Source organism: Dermacentor andersoni, chromosome 3 (assembly GCF_023375885.2).
Source record: "Dermacentor andersoni chromosome 3, qqDerAnde1_hic_scaffold, whole genome shotgun sequence".
Classification (NCBI taxonomy): Eukaryota; Metazoa; Arthropoda; class Arachnida; order Ixodida; family Ixodidae; genus Dermacentor; species Dermacentor andersoni.
This window is the reverse complement of record NC_092816.1, coordinates 35100696-35119645: the sequence shown is the minus strand read 5'-3', so window position 1 is coordinate 35119645 and position 18950 is coordinate 35100696. Positions and strand designations below refer to the sequence as shown.

At 48.4% G+C, this 18950-nt stretch overlaps 1 protein-coding gene across 6 annotated transcripts in view; it reads left to right on the top strand.

Annotated features, from left to right (window-relative positions):
- The window catches only part of Camta (Calmodulin-binding transcription activator), a 564954-nt gene that overhangs the window by 478507 nt on the left and 67497 nt on the right, over positions 1–18950 (top strand). For all 6 annotated transcript variants that reach the window (XM_050167587.3, XM_050167581.3, XM_055064739.2 and 3 more), the window contains one exon: positions 5574–5709. In XM_050167587.3, the coding sequence (XP_050023544.2) occupies positions 5574–5709 (136 nt within the window). The remainder of the gene's footprint in view (positions 1–5573; positions 5710–18950) is intronic.

Below are 18950 nucleotides of genomic sequence, written 5' to 3'. Positions count from 1 at the left end.
TCACGCGGTTTTGTTACTGCGGGGCCCGCTGGTGGCGCGCGTGCATGCTAATGCCGATATTTAACGCTACAGCGGTGTCTTTGTAGTCGGACAATAGCCTCGCTTTGCATATCCTTTCGCTTCACAGCACAGCGACCGAGCGCGAGTATACACTCTCGCATTCTCCGAGGGTGATCATTTAGCGCTCAGCTAAACTTTCCTCTGGGAGCTAAAGTGGAGCGCACCACGATCCCGCGTTTTTCTCCTTCGTTTTATTTCTTTTATCTTTCTTTTTATACTTCTTTCCCCTTTTCGCGCGTTTTGTTTTACCCGAGTGCGATGGCTGTCCGGCGCTGCCTCTTACCGTTCCCCATGCCCAAAGGACAACATAATGAACTGGCGTACACTGCTGTACCCTCCACTCCAATCAGCTTTCCGTTCCTATCTCTCAACTCCCACACCCAGCGTCGCTGTAGTCCGCGCACGCTCCGGGGGTGCCTCGGATCACTTTAAAGCGCTGACCAGGCCTGACGACGATGCTGGCTAATGCTGAAACGGAATTAATTACTCGCGAGTGATTGGATTTTCTCGGACCACGCAAATTATTTGCACGGCCTTTACTGTGCGCTCATCTCTCTCTCTCTCTCTCTCTCTCTCTCTCTCTCTCTCTCTCTCTCTCTCTCTCTCTCTCTCTCTCTCTCTCTCTCTCTCTCTCTCTCTCTCTCTCTCTCTCTCTCTCTCTCTCTCAACTTTTGTTGTTCACGCATCTTTATTTTTCCTCTACGCTTGGTTCTCGTACTCCCTACCTTTCTTTTTTCCTCTTTCATTATTTCATATCCGGACCGTCCCGCAGCTACAGACTACATCTCCTCCGGTGTGTTGCGCTATAGTCTCTTCCGTTTGCTTGTTCGTTGCACTTCTTTCGTTAACGCTTTCGCTCTTTCCATTACGCTCTGACGCGCTCGTGCCGCGCGCATGCGCGCGCGCTCAGTCGAAGCGTGAGCAATCTCCCCCGGCGTTGCGTAAACGATGATTATGGCCTTATTGCCGTCCGGCTGCTGCTGCTGCAGGCTGTTGGGCACCGAAAGAGGATGAGGGAGAGGGCGGGGGGAGGAAGCTGGCTCAATGAGAAACCTCGTTAGCCGTCATCAGACTCGCGCTGCAGCAGCGGCGCCTCCTGCCGTAGCAGTGTGCGCCGTTTTTTGGGTGGTGGTTGCGGTGGTGGCCGAGTCATATAAGCCCTCCCCTCCTCCTTCCCGACTTCAGCGCTCGCTGTTGGCTGCGCGCGCGCGCGCGCGTTCTTGTTTCCATAGCGTAATTACGGGCGAGTTCCCTCTCGGCCCTCCTCCCCGATATGCTCATCCTCTCCTTCTTTATCTTTTCTCTCTTTTTACGCCCCAGGCTCATTTCAGTGGCCCACTGCCTCGGCTCTCTCGTTCGCGCTTAGTTCATCTAGTGTTGCCATAGCTCCAGCGCACCATGTCTGTTCTTCTTTTTCCCCGAGTATATATTTTATCTCATTTATTACAGCTCCGCGGCCCGGTATTGTGCGAGGCGAAAGTAGGGCGAGAGACCGGGGGGGAAAGGGCACGTTTCGTGAAGCGGGCGCGGGTCGAATTTGCGCGCATTACGACGCGCGGAATCTAGCTAGTTCATTATGCAAATAAGAATTAGTCATCTCCTCCACATGGTCGGCGTCCGTCTAGCTGCTTCGCGAAGATGGCACAAGACGGGCGGCGGGCGGATGAAGTTCAAAGCGGCAACGTTCCTTCGTTCGGTGCGGCGAGGAGAACGTCGGCGGCTACGCGCGGGAAGAAGGCCGAATGCAGAGAGGGAGAGAAAGCTCAGAAACGACAGCCGGATTGATGCGCTTCCCGCGACGCGCAGATGCGCGCACGTGTCACATTTGCCGCGTCTTCGCGCACCGCGTCAGTGGACGGTGTGCTTCGAGAAAGCAAACGCGATTATTCCTTTTTTGTTTTTCGTCCTTAGCTGTCCGGCTTTGAGACAGTGAGCCAGCGAGAACGCGTTGATTAGCGTCAGGCCGTGGACATTAGCATGTGTCTGACAGGCAGTGTTAATAATGTCCGAGACGAGACGGGCATGACACATCAAGGGCGGTCCCGAGCCGGTCTCGCCGCTGATACCGGCTGCTAAAGAAACGTCGGAAAGTTTTGTCCTTTTGAAAGTATTAACCTCCTGATACGAGTATTTTTTTCTTACACTTTCAGTAACGAGGGGTCATTAGAGTCTTTGAGCTACACAGGTCAGCGGTCACTGTAGGTTTTGTTTTAATTAGGGTATTTCTTCGCTTATAAATTTCGTACGTATTAAAAGAACAATGTTCGCCTGTAGTAGAAGCTTTCAATTCGCCTTTATTTTCTGTTTCAACGACTGTAATCTAATGCATAGCTCATTTAGTTTTGTAAAGTCAGGGATGAAGCTGACGTCTGGTCTTGGTGAATCATGGTTTGAATACGGGGGCTCAGAAAACACTAACGCAGGAAGAAAAAATTATCAACACAAACGCCTAAAGGTGAATCCTCTAGATTAATTCTTAATCTTGCACGTAACGGGTTCACCTTTACATGAATCCTTTCACCGAAAATATTTACCTAAATAATCTTCTAGGTGAAATATTATGTCTTAATCGTATGCATATGAAATATTTGAGCTCTCGCTTAAGGTTACGACCTAACCAAAGCTTTGAATGCTCTAGCGCGCGAGTTTCGGGAAGCTTGTCTTGCGCGCGACAAGCTGCTCTCGAACTTGTTAAAGGTTTGTCAAATGTCTCGCACTAAAGTTCTCAGCAAAATAATGAGCCTACTTTCCTCTGTTGTCTCTTTACTACTTATGATTTAAGGAGGATTTGTCCTTAGCTAGTAAACTAGTTTTGTTCGCGGCGTTCCGTCCCATGCTTCGCAAAGCAAATCGACAAAACAGCACTTAATGACTCCGAATCTTGGGCTTCGTTGAATGCCTGTTATGGTGATTGTGAGGATGGGGGTAAGGTGACCAAAAATTCGGGGGTGCGGGCAAGACGTACCAACTCATTGTCACCGTCGTCATCATTCTTTTTTTTTATTTCAGTAGTTACTTCAGTCGACTTATTTCTGAAATCACTACTGTTTGAAACCATGACTCGCGTGCGCTTTTTGTTTTTAGCTCACTTTAGGTGCGCCCAAACGTAATATCGATTCCATTCTTTCCTCTTTCATTCGCCTTCGTGTAGCCCTCCCGACATATAGGTTAGTTGACTGAACAAAGCCTGGTCAACCTCCCCGCCTTCTCTTTCTTCTCTCTTTATCTTTCTTACGTCGCGTTTCTGCAATTCTCGTCCTTTTCTTGCCTTCCTTCATTCACTCACTCCTCCGCCCCCCTCTTGGGATTCGCTTTTCTCAGCGCGCAGCTCTAGTTCACACAGGGTTAGTGCCCTACTGCCGTCTCCCGAACCGCCCGTATCCTGTTTCCATTGGCGCCGGTCGCTGCCCCTTTGCCGAAGTGATCGTTGCAGCTACGCGTCTTTTACTGGGTTTCTTCGATATTCCGCTCGCGCCCTCTCGAAGCCGAAACACGAAGAAGAGAATAAACTGGCCTCGCCGTCGTAAAGGAAGTCGGGGGACATTTGCATTCGCCTATCGACCCCGCAGCCCGCATTCGTTTAACTGAATCCCGTTGCTCCCAGTGTCGTGCCTTGTGCTCCCGCGCTCTCTTCCTCCCTCACTGTGTCTCAACATAACCGTGCAGCATTGGTGCGCGAGTGCTTTGGTCAGACTGTCAGCTGCCGCCGAATTCTCAGAGAAGTTCGTGGATAAAACGACCCGAGACTAGCCGGTACTTTGGCCGTCTCATGTTGTCGACAATCGTCATTTGTTGGCCAATCGCGAACCGGCAGCATTTATTTACTGAGTCAGAAGTGGTGTGCCCGGCAGGAATTTCGGTCATTTGGATTGCTAGCGAAAATCTAAAGAGCCAGAAAGTTCTTCTCGATCAAGCCCAGCGAACCGCAGAGACCAGTGGAGCCTTACACTGAAGGTCCGACCCGCCGCTTAAAACCACTAAGAGATATAAAGCTTATACTACTACTACTATAAGTGTAGTTTGCTCCTTCTAGTTACATGAAAGGAGAGCTTCTTGCTGGACTAAAGTTGATGTATTACATTGGCTTTCATGTTTATGTTTCTTATGGCCTCAGACATAACAACTGACATATAGAAGACTGCACACAATTGATTATGGTCTCGGTTCTAGTCTGTCTCAGTTATCGTGTTTCTGGAAGCAAAAGAAAGCGTCATGTAAGAGGCTTCTATTGCCTCAAATTCAGTGGATTGAGGAAGTAGAGAGTTACTTTTTATTTAGTTTCTAGTTGCCCCCCTTGGAATAAAGGAATGAAAGCAAACGAAAACAATTTCAAATACAGCACCAACGAACGCATTTGTAAGCTTGTCCTTAATGTGACGGCAGCTTTAGCTTTCCAATCACTGCAGTGTTTTGTGGGAACGAAGTTCATCTTGCTGTCATCTCTCTCTCTCTCTCTCTCTTCTCTGTGTGTGTATTTGGGCACACTATCGGCCGCCACTGCGCTACCCGCGTCATTTATGCCCTGCTCCCTCGTCTCTCGGGACCCACACGTTTATACGGCCAGCTTGACTGCGGGTCGAAACCCCGCTGGTTGCTGGGCTGCCCCGATTTCTTCAGAGATGTTGTTTGTCCCGAAGATCACGAACGTGCCATCGCCATAATCTGCGTTAGCGCTTCTCCGAGGGGAAACGCCTTTGCCGTTTCGCGCCCGCCACATTGGGCCGCTTTATTGTTTCCTTCCGTGCGTGCGCTTCACTTGAGCAATCCGACGGCGCGACCTCTTCGGGTTGTCGCTCGCGTCCCGCCGTATTCGTTTGTCGTGTGATCGTCAGCTGCCTGTCGTTTCCAAACAAACGTGTGAGCCCTGATTTTCTACTGCGCGTTTCTGTTTACGCGAAAGCCCGTACTATCTCTTTTTGACGCTGCGCCGACCTTCCTTTGGCTCGTATTGTTAAGGTGGCATTCCAGCATATACAAGGTGACCAACTTGCAAACGCTGTTCATTTTATCTCATGTCTGTCTGTCTGTCTGTCTGTCTGTCTGTCTGTCTGTCTGTCTGTCTGTCTGTCTGTCTGTCCGTCTGTCCGTCTGTCCGTCTGTCCGTCCGTCCGTCCGTCCGTCCGTCCGTCCGTCCGTCCGTCCGTGCGTGCGTGCGTGCGTGCGTGCGTGCGTGCGTGCGTGCGTGCGTGCGTGCGTGCGTGCGTGCGTGCGTGCGCGCGCGTTCTCGCCCTTGACGTAGCCTTTGGGTCAAACTTCGAATGGTCTTGTTTGGTCGTATGACGAGTTCACCATAGTCTTGGGGGGCTTGCAAATTATTACGTGAAGTTTTCCTTGTTTACCTAGAAAGTTACTGCTCAGTAAAACTGAACGCGAACCTGCGGCGCCGATGAGTAAACGCCATACGAACGAAAAAAAAATGTTTGCCGTGGAAGTGGAGTTGCTGTTTAATCAGTGCCGTTTAGCTTTGCTGTCACGCGCCTTTTCTCATCGCCGTTGTGTTGGCCCCGTTGCAGGCCCAAGAGCGGGTCGATGCTGCTGTACAGCCGCAAGCGGGTCAGGTACCGGCGTGATGGCTACTGCTGGAAGAAGCGCAAGGACGGCAAGACCACCCGGGAGGACCACATGAAGCTCAAGGTCCAGGGAACGGAGGTATGCAGCAGCGCGAGCTTTCGCTAACATCTGACCTCCGCCTCCTCATTTTCTTCCTCCAGGGGATTGCTGGCAAGCTCCTTTGACAGAGAAATTACTTGCCCCATGTAATTTCATTTGCGAGTGAACGTACATTATATTGGGGACGAAAGTCTGCGGGTAGGCATAGAACCGACCGTACTGCCTCGCTGGTTAGCTTGATAGTCCAAGAATTCCGTATTCTAGAACGCATGGCGCGTCAGTTTTCGCGCAGGCAGAGGACGGTCGTCTGACAGCGTCATTGTAGCACCTTTCTCAAATAACCGGGCGTCTCTTGCCGAAAGAAAAATATTGCGTATTTCAAGGCGCAAGCAGGCGAGAAACCTGAACAAACAAGTGAACACGTCATCACCGTTCCTCGCTCACCGACGGGAAATCTCACCGGACAAGTGATGCTTGTTTTGAAGTGCGCGAGCTTTCCAGCTCACCGTGACGGTCAGTGGGGCCACCGTGCCGGGGGATACTTTTGCCGGATGGCCACAGGCCTGTGAGCGACAAACGGGCGTGCAAAATGGGGTGTCAAAAACAGACTGTACGACCATGAGAAGATGCAACGTAGCACTTTCGTCGACGTTCGTGTGTCGCTTAAATGTCTGTTTCCTGCGGTGCTATTTCACGGCGTGCGACAGCTTCCGAAAGGGGCAGTATACGTGGAACAAACAGTCTATTTCGAAATAAAGTTGTCATTGTTTTCTTGGTTATTCAACTGCATCTTCTTCCTACCCCCCCCCCCCCCCCCCCCCTCGCGTCGAACGAAATCTTTTCCCAAACACTCACGACAACATGACGTGAGCAGCGTGCTAGAATAGGAACGAAAGGTAGTGTGACCTCCTCGTTCTTTTGCGCTGCTATATAGCCCAGCTTTCCACTTTGTTAACTTCGTTAAGCTGGTGTTACAGTACGCCTGTGTTTTGCGGGAAACGCAGACCGGACCTTTGTGCACGGCTCTTGAAGACAGCGTACATAAAGAGGCTTCAATATTTGCTTATGATCAATGCGGGTCCCTGTTTTCGTACTCTGAGTTATAGACCAAGGCCGGTATACTCAAACGCACCGTTCGGTGCGAAATGTGGCAACTCTAATTCACTGCAAAACGTCCTTCGTAAAAAGGACTGCAGTTCAGCAGTCATCGTTCTTTCTGAAATGCGCTCTCAAGCTTTACCGCCAGTGTATTCTAATTGGATGACTTTACAGAGGCAGCCTCGGCTAATTTTGCTGTACACCAGCGTACGCCTTCCTATAACTCGTGCTCCTTGCCTGGGCATTCGTACTGAACCATCATCATCATCATCATCATCATCATCAGCCTGGTTACACCCACTGCAGGGCAAAGGCCTCTCCCATACTTCTCCAACTGCCCCGGTCATGTACAAATTGTGGCCATGTTGACCCTCCAAACTTCCTGATCTCATCTGCCCACCTAACTTTCTGTCGCCCCCTGCTACGCTTCCCTTCCCTCGGAATCCAGTCCGTAACCCTTAGTGACCATCGGTTATCTTCCCTCCTCATTACATGTCCTGCCCATGCCCATTTCTTTTTCTTGATTTCAACTAAGATGTCATTAACGCGCGTTTGTTCCCTCACCCAATCTGCTCTTTTCTTATCCCTTAACGTTACACCTATCATTCGTCTTTCCATAGCTCGTTGCGTCGTCCTCAATTTGAGTAGAACCCTTTTCGTAAGCCTCCAGGTTTCTGCCCCATACGTGATTACTGGTAAGACACAGCTGTTATACACTTTTCTCTTGAGGGATAATGGCAACCTGCTGTTCATAATCTGCGAATGCCTGCCAAACGCACCCCAGCCCATTCTTATTCTTCTGATTATTTCAGTCTCATGATCCGGATCAGCAGTCACTACCTGTCCTAAGTAGATGTATTCCCTTACCACTTCCAGTGCCTCGCTACCTATTGTAAACTGCTGTTCCCTTCCGAGACTGTTATACATTACTTTAGTTTCTTGCAGATTAATTTTTAGTCCCACCCTTCTGCTCTGCCTCTCCAGGTCAGTGAGCATGCATTGCAGTTGGTCCCCTGAGTTACTAAGCAAGGTAATATCATCAGCGAAGCGCAAGTTACTAAGGTATTCTCCATTTACTCTTATCCCCAATTCTTCCCAATCCAGGTCTCTGAATACCTCCTGTAAACACGCTGTGAATAGCATTGGGGAGATCGTATCTCCCTGTCTCACGCCTTTCTTTATTGGGATTTTGTTGCTTTCTTTATGGAGGCCTACAGTGGCTGTGGAACCGCTATAGATATCTTCCAGTATCTTTACATATGGCCCGTCTACACCCTGATTCCGCAATGCCTCCATGACTGCTGAGGTTTCGACTGAATCAAACGCTTTCTCGTAATCAATGAAAGCTATATATAATGGTTGGTTATATTCCGCACATTTCTCTATCACCTGATTGATAGTGTGAATATGATCTATTGTTGAGTAGCCTTTACGGAATCCTGCCTGGTCTTTTGGTTGACAGAAGTCTAAGGTGTTCCTGATTCTATTTGCAATTACCTTAGTAAATACTTTGTAGGCAACGGACAGTAAGCTGATCGGTCTATAATTTTTCAAGTCTTTGGCGTCCCCTTTCTTATGGATTAGAATTATGTTAGCGTTCTTCCAAGATTCTGGTACGCTCGAGGTCATGAGGCATTGTGTATACAGGGTGGCCAGTTTTTCTAGAACAATCTGCCCACCATCCTTCAACAAATCTGCTGTTATCTGATCCTCCCCAGCTGCCTTCCCCCTTTGCATAGCTCCCAAGGCTTTCCTTACTTCGTCCGGCGTTACTTGTGGGATTTCGAATTCCTCTAGACTATTCTCTCTTCCATTATCATCGTGGGTGCCACTCGTACTGTATAAATCTCTATAGAACTCCTCAGCCATTTGAACTATCTCATCCATATTAGTAATGATATTGCCGGCTTTGTCTCTTAACGCATACATCTGATTCTTGCCAATTCCTAGTTTCTTCTTCACTGCTTTTAGGCTTCCTCCGTTCCTGAGAGCTTGTTCAATTCTATCCATATTATACTTCCTTATGTCAGCTGTCTTACGCTTGTTGATTAACTTCGAAAGTTCTGCCAGTTCTATTCTAGCTGTAGGGTTATAGGCTTTCATAGATTGGCGTTTCTTGATCAGATCTTTCGTCTCCTGCGATAGCTTACTGGTATCCTGTCTAACGGAGTTACCGCCGACTTCTATTGCACAATCCTTAATGATGCCCACAAGATTGTCGTTCATTGCTTCAACACTAAGGTCCTCTTCCTGAATTAAGGCCGAATACCTGTTCTTCAGCTTGATCTGGAATTCCTCTATTTTCCCTTTTACCGCTAACTCATTGATGGGCTTCTTATGTACCAGTTTCTTCCGTTCCCTCCTCAGGTCTAGGCTAATTCGAGCTCTTACCATCCTGTGTCGTACTGAACGCTGGCAATTTATTAAGAAGTTGTCACCAGCGCCTTGCGAGAGAGCAGCTTTACCTATAATGTCATAGCACACATGTTTTTGCTACCCTGTCAAAGCGCTAATTGTTAGGCGATGTACGCATTTACAAAGCTCAGTACCACAGCATTTGTTTATCCACAGTGCTGGTAAACGTAGCAGCGGGTAGTAAATTCTACGTAACTAGAGTTCAACGCTTATTTCATCTCGAAGAATTTGAGCAAAGTTGGCCTTGGGGATTGTTTCGTGATTGCCTCGGTATTCAAAGTCAAATGCGCATTGCGCACGGCAGCTTATCACTGCTTGGAAAATTTACATGTCTAACTTTCTAGAACGTTTAGTTTCACTGTACCTGACGGTGTTCCGCCCTCGTCGAGATATTATGTCGCGACCCTTAGAGTTTGGGTCGGTCGGCCAGTTTTCCTAATGACGTCTTCGATTTCAAGCATTACGTTGTCCTGCAGTCTGTCTCAGAAGTCCGCATTGCGAGCGGCACCGTAATTGAGACACCTCGTGCTCGAGTTTGGACAGCTAGTGTCCCTGAAACTTCCAGTACTGTAATGACACTCATATACCGCTGCTCATTAATGATGTGAAGATACAGGGTAACGAGAGCAGTGGGATGGTTGATGCGCGTCAGTTTTCATGGCATTTGACTCGTAGCTGCACTCTTAAAACAATACTTCTTAGTATCACACCATTTGCTATCTTAGTGTAGCGGCAATTTGTAGCTGACACCCATTAGTACCAGTGACTATTGCTTAGTCAATGTTACTCACTCTATCGTTACCAACTGCAGTTATACTAGAGTAGCAAATGGTGTGACACTAGGTACTAACTACTACGACATTTTTTTTTCTAAAAATGTACCACTCCCCAGTGTGACGCGCCTTTTGAGTGCGCGAACGAGCGTACATGTCATGTTACAGACGGATAACTTGCCTGCGAGCAAAAAACGCTTCTCTTTTCTTTTTTTTTTTACTGATGTGGAATGTTACGTTGATTTTTGCTCGATAAAGCTATTCTGCCATTTTAAATAGACTGTCGCCTTCTTAAGTTAACTTTTTATTCCGCCCCCGTTGCAGTTATCGCGTTCGCGTTTCGTTAATACATTACGAAACGCCCAACCATCACCTCCGGACAAAAGACAGTGCCGCTGACTGAACGGCAACCAGCAACCTCCACTCAGAAAAAGAAGAAAGAAAAAAGTTATTGAAAAGGACTAATGCTTCGTAATCTCCTCATCGTGTTGGTGGAGTGAACTTCGATTCGCTTATGCAGCGTCAGTGGACCCGACTTACCGACGGTTTAGGAAAGTTGGGAGGCGCACCGTTGATTGAGGAAAGTTAGCGGCAGCTCGTTTTCGGGCGGTAAACGCGTAGCGCGCACCGTCAGCTCGTGCCGGCCGCGCACTCGCCGCTTTCTCTACAGCCGGGAAGCAGCTGCAGCCGTGGTAGTGCCTGCCGCCCTCGTCCTCACCGCTCCCCCGTTAACGCACCCTGGACCATCCGGGAGCGAAGAGCCGTGCGTGCTCGGCTTACCACGCGGGCCGAGAAAAGGGAGCAGGGCGCGCGCTCACGGGCGCGGGCCCACGTTGATTGCAGCCCGGGCTGATTGCCGGTTCGACTTGATTGCCGTCGCCGCCGTCGCTGCTGGTGCCTGCTCACGCGTCCGCGCTGATTGCCCCGCGGCGGTCTTCACTGCACCCTGGTCTCCATCCTTTCGCTTTCCCCCTGAGACTTACCCTCAGCCCTCCCTCCCCCCTCTTTTCTTTTTTACCTCTTCATCTCGTCCGCCTTTCAGGCATCAGCACCCGACACACATACCCAGCCCCCCTTCCACCACCTCTGGCTAGCGCGTTCTTGTCACACACGAACTCTAGGGACCTTCCTAACATAAGGTTGGGCCCCCATTTCTTCAGCCTTCTCCACTTCCTCCTCTTAACCTTTTCTCCTGTGGTCGTAACGTTTATGCCTCGCCTCCCGCTGGGCTCTTTGCAGGCGTCACTTTCCGTCCTCGAGAGAGACAGACAGACAGACAGAGAGAGAGAGAGAGAGAGAGAGCTGTGTGGCGCCAGCTTGCTGCTGTTGCTCGCGCAGGGGCGACGCGGGGACGAAACGATTTTAGCTCGCGAATACCGAATTCCCCCGCATCCCATCTGGCGTGTAGCGCGAGATGTTCTTTCTTTCGGCGGCTGAATCGTAAAGATGGCGGTGCTTTTTTCAGTATGCATGAAGTGCGCTTTTGTTGCTTCTCCGCAAGTTCATGCTATGTGCTTGAGAATCACAGAGCTCAACGTGCTGACTTTGTTCCGCCCGTGGACGTCCTTTATTTTGCCATCCTGTTACTTTCATGGCTTGTTTTTACACAGTGACCAGTTTACCCAGTGTACTGGGCAGCCAGCCGGTCTGAGAACTGGCTAACGTCTCTATATTTTCCTCTATTCCTGCTACACAGTGACCAATCTGCCGCTGTTGTTGGAGCTTGTCGTCTTTTTTCTTTTTTTTTTTAATTGTATGGTAACATCTTCCAGATGAACGTCCTTTCTTTTTCAGAGTTTAACAGAGTCGGCTTCTCCTCTTAAGTGATGTTATTGCGGCAGAGCATGCTTGGCAGGGTGTTCTTAGTCGGCTTCTTCTCTTATGTGATGTTATTGCGGCAGAGCATGCTTGGCAGGGTGTTCTTAGTGGCAACTTTTTTGTGGGGAAACGCCTCCTTTCAGCAATAGTTATTAATGCGAAAGCATCAAATGTCTCATTGAACGACAGAGCTGGTGTCCGTAGAAGCCAAATTGCATCTAAATTCCCATTGGCTGCGACGCCACGTCATGTGCGCGCCTCGACGGAGCAGAGCGGGTGAAAGGGGACATCTGCTACCGCGTGTTGCGTCAGTGTAGGGGGCGTCGTCGCGATGTGACATCACCCGCGCTCTCAAAAGCCTGTGTTATCTGCGCGTTCCTTGTCCGCGAACGCTCTCGCCTTCGTTTTAACTTCGCCTCCGTAATCGCTATAAAGAAATTTATCTACAAAAAAAACGAATAAATTCGAAAGAAAAAACGTTCGCGGTGGTGAATTTCGAACTTACGGCCCCATGCTCAGAAGCCCAGTGTTGCCCACTGGGCTAAACCTACGCCTCCTAAATAGCGGGCCTGTGAACTCTACTTTATGACATCTTGCTACGTGGACCGAAATTTTCATTGCGAAGCCCGGTGTGACGAAAGCGGTGACGTCAAAATCACCTCGGTTTACTCAGGAGCGCGCCCATTAGATTCTATGGCAGTCGGGCAAGGTAGCATGACGTCACGGATCAAAGTGCACCGGCCCTGTGCTGTCTAGGAGGCGTTGGCCAAATGCCTCAATGCGCTCGCTTGCCCGCGAGAAGCTCATAACTCGAAGGACCGCTCAGTGGCGTTCAAGTGGACATTAATGCTTTTGCATTCACAACTTATAAGAAGTGCTTAGGTGTCCACGGATTTTTTGGTTCATGCAGACAGCAGTCAACGCTCACAAGAAAGCTTAACGTTTACAGAACATTAAAGTGGTGTTTCGGCTGCTCAGGACAAGCGTCCACTCTTTTGCGTTTCTTCGCAACAGTGCATTCATTCGCGTTTCCCTCGTCATTTTGTTTCTTTTTTTTTTACTTTAACTGGTGTTTAGCGAGCGCAATACGCGATATCACGTGACATATCCAGGTTTCTCTCCCTCTCTGTCGCTTCCAGAGCTTTCCAACTTTTTTCTCTGTGAACGCTTCACAACTGATCTCGGAAAGCGCAAAAGGTACCGTAAAAAGAAATATGATCATAATCATCCGAACACACGGTGGCATTGCCTGCCTTCTCGGATATGATTTTGTTATATTGTTATCCGACGACAGTAGTTTTGCTGGTCCGGGGATCGAACCCGACGTAACCCTCAACCGTATCAGTTGCTCTGGCAACTTGCTATTACTATGAAGATCGTAGATGGTTAGTCTGGATGCAAATTAATCTAAAACTTGAAACTCGAGAATCTCGAAGTGACGTATGCAACAAATAAGTTCTGCAAAAATTTTCGGGATGCGGAGTGTTTCCTAAAAAAAAATTGTCCTCTAGGTCACTTTAGGCTCCCTGATACAGTACGATACAATACGATACGATACAATGCGATACGATACAATACGATACGATACAATGCGATATGATACTATGCAATACGATACGATGCATTACGATACGATACAATACGATACGATACGTGCGATACGTGCGATACATTCCCGCATCCCTTCATAGGCCTCGAGGACATCTCTGTAAATAAAGACGTTTTCACCGCCACATTCTCACTGCCGCACCAAATCAGCGAAGACCGAACTTTTGTAAGAAATCAAAGCATCATTTCACCACCACAATCCGAAGAGTACAGACGTTGAGGGTCGTCGAGTAAAAACCACGAAACGGCTTGACGGGACCCACGGTCCCATTACTTAACGCAGGCGTATAGGTACATAAACGCATAGCAACCATATTGGTTACATTTAAACAGCAAGCAATAAACACAAGCAAAAGACACGTGCAACACAAAGAATTACCTTGTCACACGTCAAATGTTGATTAAAACAAAATAACGTTGCTAAAGAAACATCATAGCTGATCAAGTTACAGGAGAAAATAGTGAGAATAAGAATTATTCCTCCTGGAGAACCAGGTTGGTTGTATTACAGCCTTGTGAATTACAAATAGTCATTCTGCAGTTGGAACCTTACATCACTGTCTCTCCAGAGATGTCGTTGAATATGCTACGCCGTCGCATTTGAAAGTGGCTCGGAGCTTTCTCTAGCGTTTCTAACGGACACTCTGTGTTGTTCACAGGAATGCTACGACGTCTTCTCGCTGATTCTACATTGCCAGTTTCTCTCCAGTCCTTTTCTTTCCATCTTCTTTTCTTTTCTGTCTCTCCCTCCACCACGCATCGCTACGTGTTGGGCTATTTTGCTTTGAGATTCTACTACGTTCCTGTTCTTTTCTTTTTTATTGTTTCAAAAGCGTACGTACTTGAAAAACCAGCATTTCACCCTTGACAACGAGAATAGCGACTCTTCAGAAACCGTCTCAGTCCAATAAAACTACCTTTTGTTGCTTCGGCAACTCTCCAGACGCCCGGTGTTTCGATGTTACTCAGACAACAACAAAGAAAAAGAAACACAGTACAATATCTAGCTGTACATTTCTGGAAAGAAGCCTAACGCAAGTCTGTCTATTCCGACTTCCACTCCACCTTTCTTCCTTTCGTCCTTGCTTTTTTTTTCCTCGGTCGTTCTTCGGAGAACTTAACGGTCCGCTGAGTTTTATTGTCTCGTTCTCGTGCGTCCAGTGAGCCGCTTGCGTAGCCGCTCGAGAATAGTGAGTCTTGTGTGAGGCAATGTAACATCGCGTTTTCTTTCTTTATTTTCAGCCGGCAAAGAGGGGAAGGCCTTCACAATTTAAAAGTTCGACTCACTTATTCCTTGCTATCGTGTGCCTCACTTCCAAGCTTGTCCCGCTCTGCTTCAAAGCTGCCGTTACTGCTTCATCTTGGTCCATTTATAATTTTATTTTCATTCCTTTCTAGGGGCCATAAAGTAATTTCTGTACGGCGTTGCTGCCCGGCCACCGTGTGACCTTTCGAGAAGATGTTTTTAAAGTCTACGCTGCGAAAAGCTAGAGACACTCCCCGGGATGAAATTACGTTTGCCGCTTGATATCTAAGCGGAAACATTTTCTCTCCCCCCCCCCCCCCCCCACCTATATTTAAGCAAATTATAGGAAGCTATTTTGTGCGAGCACCTATGTGTCACAACGCATGCACTTTCAGAACTTTCAGAACTTTCAGAACTTTCAGAACTTTCAGAACTTTCCTCTCGAATTACGTTTATCATTGGTTGCTCGCCTATGGGTACAGCCGCCATCGCTGGCTCATAGCGCAGTTTCGTACTTTCTGAAGTAGGTCGTTTGTTGCGTGAAACTGAAGGTGTCGCGAGATAAAACTTCGCGTAATTGACGCGTCCGGACATGTCGCTGACAGCAACGCCTGTAGTGGGACATTTTTTATTGTGATGAATAAAGAGTACAAAGAAAAAAAACAACGTGGACATAGAGAAGAAATTGGTGTCACAAGCGCTGACTTCAAAGCATTTTTTTAAGGAACACAAGAAAGTTTAATACGTCTTATCCTAGCACTTTCACATAAGCAAGTGGAGTTGCTCAGTGGCTATGGTGTTGGGCTGCTGAGCACGAGGTCGCGGGATCGAATCCTGGCCGCGGTGGCCGCATTTCGATGGGGGCGAAATGCGAAAACACGTGTGTACTTAGATTTAGGTGCACGTTAAAGAACCCCAGGTGGTCGAAATTTCCGGAGTCTTTCACTACGGCGTGCCTCATAATCAGAAAGTGGTTTTGGCACGTTAAACCCCATAATTTAATTTTTTAATAAGCAAGTCGAAACGAAACCGAAAAGTCAAGGAAATTACGAAGTATAACTATCTTTATTTATTTTCTTTTATATAAAATAAACAGAGGAGTTGTCGTCGCCGTTTACTGGCGACGTCTGCCCCTTTTCGCTTGATTGACAATATAGGATAAAAAAAATGAAATAAATATAAATACTTGCTTTAGGTAATGCTTAAAAATTATCTTCATAACCCATAGACAGTTTTTCAAAGTTCGAGTGCGCCATTTTAAAGTCGAGTAACAATATGCAGTATAACCGTTACCGGGATAACAAAACAAACATTCCTCCTTCAAAAAGAATGTTTTATTCTGAAGTTTTGTACGTCATCTATTTCTCTTGTAAGCGTCTGGAAGTCTGGCTCACACACATCTTAGCGCTATTCTACACCATCGAATGCTACACGCCCGCCCAACTTGCCGCACTAGACAGGGATATTTCATTCAATGGCTAGTGAACATTACATAATAAACCCTAGCGAAGTCATCTGAAGTCAGAACAGCGCTCGAAATAACACTCATCCTTGGCAGCACTGTAAGCTACCGTACCACGAGGTTCTCCTACGTTTTAGGATACGGTAGGTCAGTTGTCCGAGCAGAATTGGAAGCCGTACGAGTATAACTAACGCGAAAAAAAAACGCCAGTTAAAAGTTCAAACGCACGCTCTAAACGCTGATATGTATTATAGCTATAGGCGCCAACATCTGGCACCGAAATCAACGCGTGCGTCGAACGCGTCCATTACGCACACGGGACATTTCCTCGGGCCTGAGGATGAAAAATTACCCATTGTGTTCGTGATTTAGCGCTACGGCAGTGTTAGATGTCAGCATCAAGCGCCGGCAATCGAGGGATTCGGTTGATTATGGGGCCCGGCGGAGGCCACCGACGCTGCTCGAAAGCGCAGGCGGCTACAGGGAGACCACGTTCGTGGCGCAAGATAATGCAATTAGGCCGGAACTTTCTCGCCGGCACACAGAGAGCGAGCCTTGCAGAAAGGGGGGGAGAGAGAGACAGAGAGAGGGAGAGAGAGAGAGATTGCACAACGCCTGCACTCTGTTCTGCGGGCGCCTGCTTTGCTAGCGCCCTGTCTGCGGCAAGAACTGCAGGCTTCGCGTTGCAGGCGCATGCGGTAAACGTCGTTGCTTCCTCGGTAATGGAATTGAAACGACGGCGCGGCAGCAGCTAGCTCGTTCGAAACACTGTTGCGGGCGCGGGGTGGAGGGGAGGGGGAGGGGCAGATCTGAGCGGCACCAGGCGCAGTCCACGCGGCACTGTACCGCGTGCCACCGACAAGCGTGCGTGCGTGTGTGAACAAAGTTCATGCGGCGGCCGGCAATTTCGTCACGGAACTGCCTCGGCAAATTTTTGACGTGGCAACTGACTGCACGCTTTACTGTCGCAGATTAACCTACTTACGTCCGCACACCCCCTCGTGGCACAGCGCGTGCTGCCGGGGTGAAAGTCGCGAAAAATACTATGTTTGCATCCTCTATGGTGAGTCTTGATCAAATCGGCGTGTAACACCGCGCAGTGTGTTCTAGTCTACGCGTGTCACTCTTTTATGTTCACGTGTCTTATTTTTATTTCACGGCATTGCGTTTTCGCGAAAACTAGAGTAAATTAAAACATAAGAAAACACTTCTATTCTTTATGTGAATGTCAACTAGATTTGTTATGTTTTCTGCTTTCTTTTCTGAGTAAAATGTATCTTTTAATTCACTTTACTTGAGGCGAGTGCAAAACTGTTCCTCTTCGCGGATAGGATTCATTGTTTCATCGTCTGGTTTCCAAGCAGATTTTCGCCTCTGAAAATACGCCCTCTGTTGTCATGTCCTCTCCCGCACCGCCATGTCTGCCTCTTCCGATCTCGTTTGGGCTCCTGTCGCGCCTATCGGACACTCTTTCCGCCCTGCTCGCTTGCCAGGGCATCAGTGTCCAACCTCCCTCTCTCCGCCCCCTCGTCTTTCGTCCCCTGCCTTCATTCACGCTGTATAATTAACGCGCCTGGAGAACCACGCTGCGAACGACGTGAGCGTACCTCGTGTTTTCGACGTGCCAGTCTCGCGTAGGGCGTGGCTCGTTGCTGCTGCTGCGAAAAAAAAAAAAAAAAACGCGGCCTCGTCGGTCCCACTCGGGCTTGATGCCTATCGGTCGAGAGCCGCCGCCTGTGAAGGGTGCTTCACTGCTCTTGAGCGTGCGCTGCGCCGAAGACACTTTAGAGAAAGGGAAGCTGAGTGCGCGGACAAGCGAGAAGCGAAGAAGGGAGAGGGGCCGTTGTTGACGAGGACCCCCGGGACAAGCACCCACGGTCGTGTTCATGGTGGTCCCGTCGTAGCGAACACGCGCTTCGATGTTCACGTTTTCAGCCAGAAGGTCGACGGCGCTAGGATAAAAAAAAATGAAGGCAGACTGAAATGAAATATTTGTAAATATTAAATATTCATATAGGTCTGTAAAGAAAAGCGCGAAAACAAAGAAGGACGAGGGTCATTATTATCCTGTGTGCATGTGGAGGAGGGGGGGGGGGGGGCAGGGGGTATGAATGGGTGGGTGCGTGTGTGTGTGTGTGTTTGCGTGCGTATGTGTGTGCGTTAGTGTTTTACTTTTCCGAACGTTTCAACGCCGAACTTTGTCGTGCTGTCTTCGGTAACACGCCCAGAGAGACTAGAATGAACAAATGTCCAGTCACAAGTCCGGGATCATTTATTCTATCATATAGCGTACGTCCTTCAGGCATGCTTCTTAGGGTGCAAATAATCCGCTGTTTGCTTTAAAGTGCGATCTCTGCGTATTTTAATTTAGGCTTTATCCGCCTCCTCTCTCGCCGTATTTGTCGTCGTCGTCGTCGTCGTCGTCGTTGTTGTTGTTGTTGTTGTTGTTGTTGTTGTTGCTGCTGTTGTTGTTGAGTAACAGGATTTATTTTTCCGGCTTCCTTGCCCTTATTCGGCGTTACACGCTCTAACCTGAGCCGTCCTTGTGTAGTTAACGCCGTCTATTTAAAATTGAATAATTAACGGAACACTACGAATGTTCTACTGCATGCTTCGTCAAGTTTGGTGCTAAAAAACTATCTATCTGTTAACGACATGACAATGCATAGATGCACCGTGAATGCACGCATGATAAATGATAAATCGGCTTCCATTGTTAAAGTGTTCCCTTCTCTTTTACAATCACAGTGTTGAACAGGCTTCCACAAAGTCACTGAAGGACGTAATTCGGCGAAGCGTTTCGAACAATGTCGTTGGATCGCTGAGTACGAAATCTTTCGCCATTTGTTGCGTGCGTGCC